This window comes from Somniosus microcephalus, chromosome 13 (assembly GCF_052327205.1).
Source record: "Somniosus microcephalus isolate GS21.2 chromosome 13, FLI_Smic_1.0, whole genome shotgun sequence".
In the NCBI taxonomy this organism is placed as follows: domain Eukaryota; kingdom Metazoa; phylum Chordata; class Chondrichthyes; order Squaliformes; family Somniosidae; genus Somniosus; species Somniosus microcephalus.
In genome coordinates, this window is record NC_140999.1 from 35,237,275 (window position 1) to 35,249,917 (window position 12,643).

At 49.4% G+C, this 12,643-nt stretch overlaps 1 protein-coding gene across 1 annotated transcript in view; it reads left to right on the plus strand.

The window, feature by feature from the left end:
• The window catches only part of adamts10 (ADAM metallopeptidase with thrombospondin type 1 motif, 10), a 233,009-nt gene that overhangs the window by 171,386 nt on the left and 48,980 nt on the right, over nucleotides 1–12,643 (plus strand). The window contains exons 16-17 of the mRNA XM_086004738.1: nucleotides 385–518; nucleotides 2,641–2,764. Coding sequence (XP_085860864.1) covers nucleotides 385–518; nucleotides 2,641–2,764 — 258 coding nt within the window. The remainder of the gene's footprint in view (nucleotides 1–384; nucleotides 519–2,640; nucleotides 2,765–12,643) is intronic.

Genomic DNA, 12,643 nt, shown 5'->3' on the forward strand with positions numbered 1-12,643 from the left:
GGCAGTTAAGAGTCAACCACTTTGGTATGGAACTGGAGTCAAATTTAGGCAAGTTTCCTTCCCTAAAAAACAGTAGAGAACCAGTTGGGTTTTTGCAGCAATCCGACAGCTTCATGGTCACTTATGCTGATACCAGCTTTTTTTCCCCAGATTTTTATTTTAAACTTGATTTCAAATTCTCAAGCTGGCATGGTGGAATTTAAACTCCCATTCTCTGAATTATCAGTCCAGACCTCTGCATTACTAATCTAGCAACATAACCACTCTACACTTGCACCCCAAAAAAAAACATTCTAAATTTGTGTAAGGAATTTAGCCACACTGATTTTTCTTCTCTTCATTTTCTGGGTGTAAAATGAATCCCGTTTTTTGTTTTAAATATAGGTGGCGTGAAGTCCTGTGCTTTGAACTGTCTGGCCGTGGGCTTCAATTTCTACACCGAGCGTGCTGCAGCTGTAGTGGATGGTACCTTGTGTCGTATGGACTCACTTGATATATGTGTCAATGGAGAATGTAAGGTATGATATGAGGCTGCTTCTCAGACACATGCCAACAATTAACAAGCTATTCAGTTAAGTCTAGATTAGTTTATGTTTATTTTTACCACTACCCCACTAAATACCAAATTTCTATGGAGCATTTAACTTTATGAAGTGAAGTTTTGTTAAACAATTTACTATTAAGTTAAATGAAGAATAAAAGACCATGCTACTCTATACTTACTTACTTTTCAGACAATTACAATTAAAAGTCAGGAAAGTGAAGTGGGTTTTAGAAAAAAAAATTGAACTGACATTTTAGAAAAATTGTTTCTAATATATACTCTCAGCTTTTGTTCTCTGTTAATTCTTTGTCAAGGTTTGAAAGCAAAACTTAGATACAAATAAAGGGCTTTCAAAAAGGGACATAATGTGACAAAAAATTATGTGTAATGTTGCTCGCTGACATTTTAAAAACTCAATCATTATTCAAAGAGAGATAAGCAGCCAGCTGAAACCAAAAGTCTTGAATCAAGCCTGTCCCAACACGATGGCCCAGAAATTGGTGTCGGGGGCTTCCCGCGGGTGCAAGCCCCCGACCTACACTTACATAGCGCGCCGACAGTTGAAGCCTGGCCCTGCGTGGATCTCCTGTCAGTGGCCCGGTTCAGCTCCCGGCGCGCTGTGCTTGCGTGATCCAGCGGCGTAGTTAGTTTGATGAGCCGGCTGGGATCACGTGAGCACTGGGCAACCAATCGGAGGTTGCAAAAGTTCATTCATGAGTTTGATAGTAAGAACTGTCAAACTCATGAAAACTCCGGGCACCCAAAACAGTACTTAAACTTCAAATAAAAGTTAGAAAAAATCCCACTAGTTAAATGAACTATTAATAACTGTAAAAAACTAATTTAAACAATTATTAAAATTTTTGAAAAAAATAATTTTTTAACAAATCGGGTCTAAAAATACACTTACCTTACTGTAAAGTCTTTAAAAATAATAAACCTATGGAAAAAAAATTCTAACTTTAATTAATAGACCACTTACCTTTTAAAACTAAGCACTTACGTCTGCTTTTTTCTCGCGTAAAAACTGGAGGCCTTATCGCACGGGCAACCCTGTAAAAGAAAAAAAGGAATTTCAGTGCGCACGCGCAGACTCCTGCGCGCACGCGTTCGACCTCTGAACCCCTTGGTTCAGAGGAAAGGAAATGCCGGTTTTCCGCGCATGCGCTGTGCATGCTGAAAACCGACACTTCCATCGGGCCCACGCGTGAGTACACGGTGCTTACTCATGCGTTGGGACCCGAATTACTGGGCCAATGTGCGCAGGTTTGTTGACTTGGTCACCCTGGTAACAAGCTTGAGAAGGACACACAGGCTGGGATTCTCCTCTTCGGGGCAGAGTTTCAGTGGAGTGGGACTTCTGCCTGCCCCTTCAAATCCACCCCAACCTTAATCTATTTCCCTGGGTCAAGGTTCATTCCATACGGGCGACAGGCCCCTGGCAGGAGTCCTGCTTCCACAAGGGAGTCCGCCAGTGCAGAGGTAAATGTCATCAGTGCTGCAGCAAGGATGTTGCAGCAGTAGCGGAAGAGTTGGCGATAGAGGTCATAGGGGCACAAGGCCCTGAAGATTGGAACCACAGCCCACTGAAGACGTTGGCCCAGTCTGGGTCCTTCAACAGGGAACTGTTTGGGACCAGGCTGGAGGAGGGCAACATCACTGCAAGGCCTTCTCCCTCCTGTTACTGCCACCTTCCACATGGAAGTCCTGGGAAGCGGCAGTAAGTGGGGTGATGGGCAATGGCGGGGGGGGGGGGGGCGGTGGGAACCCTCATTTTCTGCCACAATCCCATCCAAAATTAGGTGACATTGTGGAGGAGAAACTCGGCCACGATATGATTGGTTTAGTTTGTTTCACAGTTTCTCTTTGAATATGCGATGTCAAACATTAAAATTTCATGATGTAAGTCTTATCGCAGGATATTAAAGACAATTTTATTTGAATTAGGGCAATTGGAAGGTTCTACTAAAAAAGACATTGGGTTGTTTGAAAATTTCAGAAGGGATGGGTTAAAATATCTGAATATAGCAAAGGTATTATGTAAGACTCTAGTTTTAACAGACAAATCTGGCATTTTGCTCTTCCTTCCCATATAGCATGTGGGCTGTGATCATACTTTGGGCTCGGATGTAAAGGAGGATCGCTGTCGAGTCTGTGGTGGTGACGGGAACACTTGTGAAACCATAGAAGGAATTTTTAATGGCTCCAGTCCTCAGGGGGGTAAGAGAAATCTGATTAAATATTGTATCTACTGCCGACAGGCTTAACCAAAATAACTTCTAAACATTTATATTTTTTCTTCTCAATAATAGTTTTAATTATTTGTGAAAATTAGTTAATTAACTGGGGGAAAATTTGTATCTTTTACTTGTTTTGCAAAAATTGAAAAGAAAGCTAGAAATTTTCTACCAGTTAGAAGAATGTATTGGACTGGAAAAGACCATTGCAGTTGATGTGGCTGGTCCCAAGAGTTTACAAAATGGGGGCGATTTTGCCAGCCCTGGGGAGGCGGGACTGCCAGGAAAATGGCAGAATCTGGGGGCGGGTACCCAACCCGCCTCTATGCCATCTTCTCAGGAGGCGGGTAGCCGACCTGCGCCGGTTCTCGTCTCCTGGAGGTGGGAAGGGGATTACAGCCACTTAACTGCCTGTTAACAGGTAGTTAACAGGCAGTTGAGGATTATCCCCACTTTTCCAGCAGAGACGCGAGTTTCCCGACGCCCGCCAGGGTCACCGAGGCGAGCAGTGGGTCTGCGGGGGTCGGAGGGGTGCAGAAGTGCACTGTGGAGGTAAGTGATGCCTGCAAGTGTGGAGAGGTAAGTATGTAAGGTGAATGGAAAGTGATAGAAAATGTTTACTTACCTTTGTTTCTTCCTGCAGGCTTCAACAGTTGGGGAACCAGAGACTCCCACATCTCACCGGCAGAGATGACAGATGGCTGCTGCATTCTTCGATGCAACAACCATCTGATTTCTGCTCAGCAGATAGGTTTGATGAGTCTTGCATACAAGGACTCATCAAACAACAGAGAATGTCAGTGTTTGACAGCTTCACAAAGCGTCATACGGTGACGTTCTCTGTAACCGGCTTCCCCTTACTTGGCCTGCTAAGCCCACCGGCCGGGCTTAACAAGGTCAATCAAGGGAAAATAGCGTGGGTTGGCCACAAATCGATGGAGGCGGGACTAAAATCCGACAAGCAGCAGCCCCGCCTCCAACGCGCCCCCATTGGCAAAATCACCCCCAATATGTTAGTATATTCCAGGAGAGATCAAAATCACACCTTCTCAATGTAAATCTGATGTGGCGGTCAGAAAAAGCAAGCGTGTCTGGTTCTGTCCAATTTCTGCCCCATTCAAAAATAATCTGCAAATTGTAGTTGGGTGAGGGGGTGGGGTGTGGGTGCACTTACACTTGCATTCAGCCAGTACTTTGGAGGCATTCCTGGACTACCCCGGAAATCCCATCACATGTAACCAACAGGACCTACAGCTGTTAGGAGCAGACTTAAGTTTTGTTTAGGGCCTAAAGTAGGCCTAAAAGCGACCAAAGTAACTTTTCTTTTTTGCTGCCTTCCCTCTTCAGTCCCAGCAGCCGCTTGCTCTCCCTCTAGGAGCTGGGGGGTACAACTCTTGAGATTCCAATGAGCCAGTGGGGTGACAGATCCCAACGCCAGGATTTGGAATGGGACCACTGTCCGGTCAAAATGGCGGGTGGAAGTTCCATTCCCTCTGGAATTTGCTAACGCTCTGGGGGTAATTCTAACACCCCTTGCCCCCCCCCCCCCCCATGAAGGGTAGGTGAGAGTTGGGGGAGGGGGGGCGGTGGTGGGAGGGTTAAATCGGCAAATTTGCAAAACCAGACCTCAACAAACTTTCGCTTTAACTGTGGTGGGTTTCGGAACGTCTGAGTAACCCACTCTGGAGAGGCGGGTCTGATTATAATACTCAAATAAGACTCTGTTCCTGATATTTTTCCAGCGATTTGAATTTGAGGCCTCCTGCACAGGTTTCCCAGGGCTCGGGAAACCCATGCTGTTAAAGGGAGGCCAGAGCAGCCAGATCCAGCAGGTAAGTGCTTTTTGTAGCACTGCTTGTGGGCCAGAAGGAGCAGGAGTGCTTCCCCCCCGCCCCTCAAGCCAAACCCCCACTCCCCACCATAAACCTGTGATATTTCCTGGTTTCCCCCCCCCACCCTGCGATTGCCTGTCCAACTGAACCCCGTGAACTTTCCTGGCCCCAATGACTTGTAGCCTTTTATCGCCATCTTTCCTGCCTGGAAACTGGCCATCCTGTTATTCTGGTCGGCTGCCGGGTGGGAAATGTAGTCAAAAAATGCTAATGAAGTCCTGTTCGGCAGGGCCTCCAGTTTGCCGGCATTTCCAGGATCCCCCACAAACACGCTCCTCCGCTCCCTCCCCGCCACCCCGCAAATATCCGGGCCTCTGTCTCTCTCGACAGCCTGGGATATTCACCATCCTCCGTGTAAAATAGTTAAATCTACACTGATTTTCACCTTCCCTCTTCAGAGTCCATGATTCCTGGTTGTGTCAAAAAATTAATTGGGGGGAAAATTGTGTTGCTTTGCGCCTCCCGTTAGCGCAGTGCTGCAGCACATAGCACCACGATATTGACTCGCAGCACCCCGAGAGGGATGCGGGTCGCTTCCCCCTTGAGGCGCAGCCACTCAATTTCCGGCGCGGGGCGTTAATTTTTCCGGAGCGCTACTTAATTTTTAGCCCATTAAGTTTGTCTGTATCCCTTAGAATCTTGAAAACTTTGTTAAAGCCTTTTCTCCAGCTTCCTTCATGTTTTCTTGTAACTTGGATATCTAATCCCAGTATCAGTTTAATGCCCCTCCTCTACAAAAGAGCAATCAGAAATGACAGTCTTCCATGTGAAAGATATGTCCTATCCTTCCACTTATACACGCTAATGTCCTTTTTGCCCAGTTTTATGCTGTGCTGATAGTGTAAATGAGCAATTTATCAGTACCCCTAGACACCTCTGTTATAACTAGTAGTCTATCATTCCTCTTACCTTCCACATCTTGCTCCCTTTCCTCACTCTCATCACTTTGCGTTTGTCCATATTGAACAATATTTGACACACGTTGGCTCAGTCTCCCAAATCTGATCAGAGCCCTTTATGGGAACGGTAGTGTAGTGGTTACGTTACTGGATTAGTAATCCAGAGGCCTGAACTAGTGATTCGGCAACATGAGTTATAATCCCACCATGGTGCTGGGGAATTTAAATAGTCAATTAAATAAACCTCCCAGAGATGTTGGAGAACATAGGGTCTGATGAAAGGGAGGAACTGAAAGAAATCAGTATTTGTAGGGAAATGGTGTTAGGGAAATTGACGGGATTGAAGGCCGATAAATCCCCAGGGCCTGATAATCTACATCCTAGGATACTTAAGGAGGTGGTCCTAGAAATAGTAGATGCATTGCTGATCATCTTCCAAAATTCGCTGGAATCTGGAACTGTACCCATGGATTGGAGGGTAGCTAATGTTACCCCACTATTCAAAAAGGGTGGTAGAGAGATAGCGGGGAATTACAGACCGGTAAGCCTGACATCGGTAGTGGGGAAAATGCTAGAGTCCATTATAAAGGATGTAATAGCTGAGCACTTGGAAAACAGTGACAGGATCGGACAAAGTCAACATGGATTTACAAAAGGTAAATCGTGCTTGACTGATCTACTGGAATTTTTTGAGGATGTAACTGGGAAAATAGATAAGGGAGAACCAGTAGATGTGGTGTATTTGGACTTTCAAAAGGCTTTCGATAATGTCCCGCATAAGAGATTAGCGTGTAAAGTTAAGGCACATGGGATTGGGGGCAAGGTATTGACTTGGATAGAGAACTGGTTGGCGGACAGAAAGCAGAGTAGGAATTAATGGGTCTTTTTCCAAGTGGCAGGCAGTGACTAGTGGGGTACTGCAGGGATCGGTGCTAGGACCCCAACTATTCACAATATACATTAATGATCTAGATAAGGGAACTAGATGTAATATCTCCAAGTTTGCAGACGACACAAAGCTGGGTGGGCATGTGTGCTGCGAGGAGGATACCAAGAAACTCCAGGATGATTTGGACAGGTTGGGTGATTGGGCAGTAGCGTGGCAGATGCAATATAATGTGGATAAATGCGAGGTTATCCACTTTGGTGTCAAAAACAGAAAGGCAGACTATTATCTGAATGGCAATAGATTGGGAGAAGGGGAAGTGCAACGAGACCTGGGTGTCCTTGTGCACCAGTCGCTGAAGGTAAGCATGCAGGTGCAGCAGGCGGTGAAGAAGGCAAATGGTATGTTGGCCTTCATAGCGAAAGGGTTTGAGTACAGGAGCAAGGATGTCCTGCTGCAGTTGTACAGGGCCTTGGTGAGACCACACCTTGAGTACTGTGTGCAGTTTTGGTCACCTTATCTGAGGAAGGATGTTCTTGCCATGGAAGGAGTTCAGCGAAGATTCACAAGGCTGTTTCCTGGGATGGCAGGAATGACGTATGAGAGATTGGGTCGATTGGGCTTATACTCGCTGGAGTTTTGAAGAATGAGAGGGGATCTCATCGAAACTTTTAAAATTCTGACAGGTCTGGACAAACTAGATGCAGGTAGAATGTTCCCGATGGTCGGAGAGTCCAGAACCAGGGGTCATAGTCTAAGGATAAGGGGTAAGCCATTTAGGACAGAGATGAGGAAGAATTTCTTCACCCAGAGAGTGGTGAACCTGTGGAATTCTCTACCACAGAAGGCGGTTGAGGCCAAGTCTTTAAATATATTCAAGAAGGAGTTAGATATATTTCTTAGAGCTAAAGGTATCAAGGGATATGGGGAGAAGGCAGGTACGGGGTACTGAGTTTGGATGATCAGCCATGATCACATCGAATGGCGGAGCAGGCTCGAGGGGCCGAATGGCCTACTCCTGCTCCTATCTTCTATGTTTCTATTGGAATATAAAATTAGTGACCATGAAACTACCGGATTGCGGTAAAAACCCAGTTAGTTCACTAAGGTCCTTTAGGGAAGGAAATCTGTCGTCCATACCCGGTCTGGCCTATATGTGACTCAAGACCCACAGCATTGTGATTGACTCTTAACTGCCCTCTGAAGTGGCCGAGCAAGCCACTCAGTTGTTCAAGGGTAATTAGGGATGGGCAATAAATGCTGGCCTTGCCAGCGATGCCCTCATCCCATGAACGAATAAATAAAAATAATAATGTGGTTCACTTGTTTCCCACGATTTGCAGCCAGTTCCCCTCAGTTTTTGGTCATCAAAATGAATCTTTTTTTTTTTTACTATCTCCGCTCCCAAATAATTTATGTATGATGTTGTAGGAACGTGGGTTCCTAACTAAAAGACTGAGTTCTACTCAGGCGATCAAACAAAACGAACTTTAATGAAACAAACCGGTTTTAACAAGAAACTGCAGGATAACATCGAATGTAGGTTTGCTGTCTTTGGAGGCTCCACGAGGACTGCCCCTGCAGTCCCATGGCTGACGTCCTGACGTCATCACGTTTTCCCGCCAGTGGGGAATCACATGATGAACGGTGTGACGTCATCACGTTTTAGCCGCGCTGTTAAAGTAACCACGCTCTGTACAGTTGAACAGCATAAATAAAGATACAGACTCAGGCTGTAGCTAACATGTTGTTAAAGGAATTATATACAAACGATCTGAGTCCTTTGGTGGCTCTGCCACATGCGCCCCCCCAGAATTGTCTTTAACAGCAAAAGTGAGGCATCGAGGAGGCCTAACAAGTCTGTCCAAGCAACTTCAGTAACCCTGCAGAGGAAGCTGATGGACGGTGGTCGAGCTGGCGGGCGGTTGTGGTTGAGCTGGCGCGGCGAGTGTGGTCGAGCTGGCGGGCGGCTGTGGTTGATCTGGCACGGCGGCTGCGGGCGGTCGGCCACATTTCGGCGGTTGAGCGATGACAACTGGGCGGTCCAGGTCCAAGTGAGCCGGCTTCAACCGGTCCACCGAAATGTGATCCGGCTTTCCTCCGATGTCGACCGAAAAGGATTTGTCTCCTGATTCGATGACGCGGAAAGGACCAGTGTAAGGGGGCTTGAGCGGATCCCGGTGAGCGTCGTGGCGGATAAATACGTACTCTGCGTTCTTCAGCTCCGCTGGCACGTGGGAGCTCTGTAAGCCGTGATTTGATGTAGGCACTGGAGCGAAGCATCTGGCCGCTTCCTGGTGGCTGACGAGTTGCTGGGAGGCGGACCATGGCTCTGTGGGAGAAGGGAGGAAATCCCCTGGTACTCGGAACGGCTGGCCATAAACGAGTTCTGCTGAGGACGATTGCAGGTCTTCTTTGGGCACTGTACGAAGACCCAAAAGAACCCATGGGAGTCTGTCCACCCATCCCGCACCTTGAAGACTGGCCCGTAGGGCGGCTTTAAGCGACCTGTGGAATCACTCGCACAGGCCGGTCGCCTGTGGATGATAGGCAGTGGTGCGATGAAGTTTGGTGCCGAGCCCCTGAGCTACAGCGTTCCAGAGCTCCGAGGAAAATTGTGGCCCATGATCGGAGGAGATGTCCGCCGGCACCCCGAAACGAACGACCCAACAGGAGATGAAAGCTCTAGCGACGTCTGCCGAAGTGGTGGAAACCAAAGGAATTGCCTCTGGCCACCGAGTGGTGCGGTCCACCATGTTGAGGAGATGCGTATAACCATGAGAAGGCGGAAGTGGCCCCACAAGGTCCACATGCACGTGGTCGAAACGACACTCCGGAACAGCGAACGTAGCCACTGGAGCTTTTACATGACGCTGGACCTTGGCCTTCTGGCAGACCACGCAGGTGTTGGCCCAGTCACGGACATCCAGGTGCATACCCTTCCAGACGAACTTCGTCGACATTAGCCATTGTGAAGCCTTCATACCAGGGTGCGACAACCCGTGTATAGCGTCAAACACCTTCCGGCGCCATGCGACTGGCACGATAGGTCGGGGAATGCCCATGGAGACGTCGCAAAGGAGCGTGGTGCCTGCGGCCTGGAAACTGACGTCGGTCGCTTGGAAACTAGAGGGGACGGTTCTGTATGATTGGACCTCTGGGTCCGAGGTCTGATCCGCAGCCATGAGGGCGTAGTCAATCCCAAGGTGAACCGCATGGACCGTCGCGCGGGAGAGGCAATCCGCTACCAGGTTGTCTTTACCAGACACATGTTGAATGTCCGTGGTAAATTCAGAAATAAACGTCAGGTGACATTGTTGACGAGCTGACCACGGTTCGGCGGTCTTGGCCATGGCGAACGTTAGAGGCTTGTGGTCGACAAAAGCCGTGAAGGGACGTCCTTCTAATAAGAACCGGAAATGGCGGATGGCTAGAAAAAGGGCCAGCAACTCCCGATCGAAGGTGCTGTATTTTCTTTCATTTCTCCGTAGTTGACGGCTGAAAAACGCCAGCGGTTGCCACGTGCCATTCACCCACTGCTCCTGCACTGCGCCAATGGCGTAGTCTGACGCGTCTGTGGTAAGGGCGATGGGGGCACCTGGAAGTGGGTGCGCCAGCATGGTTGCGTTGGCCAAAGCGCTCTTGGTGTTGATGAACGCCTGGTCCATCTCGGCTGTCCAGCTGATTGGATCCTTACCGGACTTGCCCTTGAGGGCCCCGTACAAAGGCTGCATAAGCTGAGCTGCGTAAGCTGAGCCGTCTTAGGGACGAATCGGTGATAGAAATTGACCATCCCGAGGAGCTCTTGCAGGGCCTTGACGGTTGGCGGGCGCGGGAAAGAGGTAACAGCTTCCACCTTCGTCAGTAAGGGGACAGCGCCGTCTGATGTTATGCGGTGTCCCAAGAAATCGATCCGCTGCAGGCCGAACTGGCACTTGGCCGGGTTGATGATCAAACCGTGCTGACTGAGGCATGTAAAGAGGGTACGCAAATGGCAGATGTGCTCTTCCTTGCTAGCACTGGCGATGAGAATGTCGTCGAGGTAGACGAAGATGAAGTTTAGGTCTCGGAGCACGGAGTCCATCAAGTGCTGGAAAGCCTGTGCCGCGTTCTTCAAGCCAAACGGCATCCGCAGGAACTCAAAAAGGCCGAAAGGGGTGATGACTGCGGTTTTCGAGACGTCTTGCGGGTGCATGGGAACCTGGTGATACCCCCGGACGAGGTCGACTTTTGAAAAGATAGAATTTCCCGCCAAATGGGCCGAGAAATCCTGAATATGCGGGATCGGGTACCGATCAGGAGTAGTGGCGTCGTTCAAGCGTCGGTAGTCACCGCATGGCCGCCAGCCGCCGCCCGGTTTCGGAACAATGTGGAGAGGCGAAGACCAGGGACTATTCGACCGGCGAATAATCCCCAGCCGCTCCATCGTGTCGAACTCCGCTTTCGCAGCCGCGAGCTTGCCGGGTTCAAGCCCGTGCATAAACCGGGGAGCCAGCAGTGGTGATATGATGTTCAACACCATGCTTCGTGGCCGAGGAGGAGAAAGTGGGCCTGGTCAGCTCCGGGAACTCTCCGAGGAGCCGAGTGAAGTCATCCGGAGATGGGAACGCACAGGCGATAGAGCGCGACATGGCGGTACCGTGGTGGCACGGAATCGAGTGGAAGGTGGCCGCGTTGATCAAGCGGCAGTGCCGGACATTGGCGAGGTGGCCGTTGGCACACAGACAATCCGCCCCCAGGATGGCCTGCGAGACTGTGGCCGTGACGAATTCCCAATGGAAGCACTGACCGCCAAAACACACTTGGACCTGCCGCTTTCGGAAAGTTCGAATGGCTGCGCCATTAGCCGCCACGAGGGAAAAGCCGTGGTCCCCAGCTTGCATATTGAGATTCGACGCAGGTAGGATGCTACACTGCGCCCCGGTGTCACAAAGGAAACGTCGACCCGATAGGGAATCGGTGATGTGAAGAAATTTCCCCGAAGATCCGATGGCCATCGCAGCCGCGGAGCGCCCGTTAGACCCGGTCCTCCTTCGCCAGGAACGCTGCAGGAGCTTTGTTTTTTTTGGGGGCGAAAAGCTGCAGGGAGAGCGTCAGCGTCGTGCTTTTGCACCAAAACGGGCGTGGTAGGAGCACCAGCCCGCTGCAAGAGGAGCTGGAGCCACGTCTGTGGGGGATGGGCGTCTCATGGCAGCGCAGCACTGCTGGGTTACTGTGAAAATCTTATCTGCTTCGGCAGCAAACTCGGCGCAGTCTGTGACCTCGGATCTGGCTAGGGCAGCCTGCACCTGCTCCGGCAGTTGGCAGAGGACTAGCTCCCGGAAGAAGAAGCATTCCGGTTTGGCACCTAAGAGCGTGAGCATTTGGCTCATGAGCTCGGACGATTTGGAGTCCCCGAGGCTGGGCATAGCGAGGAGCCGGCGAGCGCGTTCTGACTTCGAGAGCCTGAAGACTTGTAGCAACTGCGCCTTTAACGTATCATACTTGCGGTCAGTAGGAGGACTACCGAGGAGGCTGACGATCCGCGAGGCAGTGGTGCTATCGAGGGCGGAGACCACGTAGTAATAATGGGTCTGATCCACGACGATGTTTCTGATGGCGAACTGGGCTTCAGCCTGGATAAACCATGTGGCTGGTTGTTGCTCCCAGAACTCTGGCAGTTTCAGTGTCACGGCGTTCGTTTCCATGCTGAAGAACTTCCGCAAAAACCGTTCGCGAAAGTCGGGGTCACCAATGTAGGAACGTGGGTTCCTAACTAAAAGACTGAGTTCTACTCAGGCGATCAAACAAAATGAACTTTAATGAAACAAACAGGTTTTAACAAGAAACTGCAGGATAACATCGAATGTCGGTCTGCTCTCTTTGGAGGCTCCACGAGGACTGCCCCTGCAGTCCCATGGCTGACGTCATGACGTCATCACGTCATCACGTTTTCCCGCCAGTGGGGAATCACGTGATGAACGGTGTGACGTCATCACGTTTTAGCCGCGCTGTTAAAGTAACCACGCTCTGTACAGTCAAACAGCATAAATAAAGATACAGACTCAGGCTGTAGCTAACATGTTAAAGGAATTCTATACAAACGATCTGAGTCCTTTGGTGGCTCCGTCACAATGTAAACTATAATGATCCAGCACTGACCCCTGAGGCACCCTGCTGATCACCTTTTCCCATTTTGATGCAGC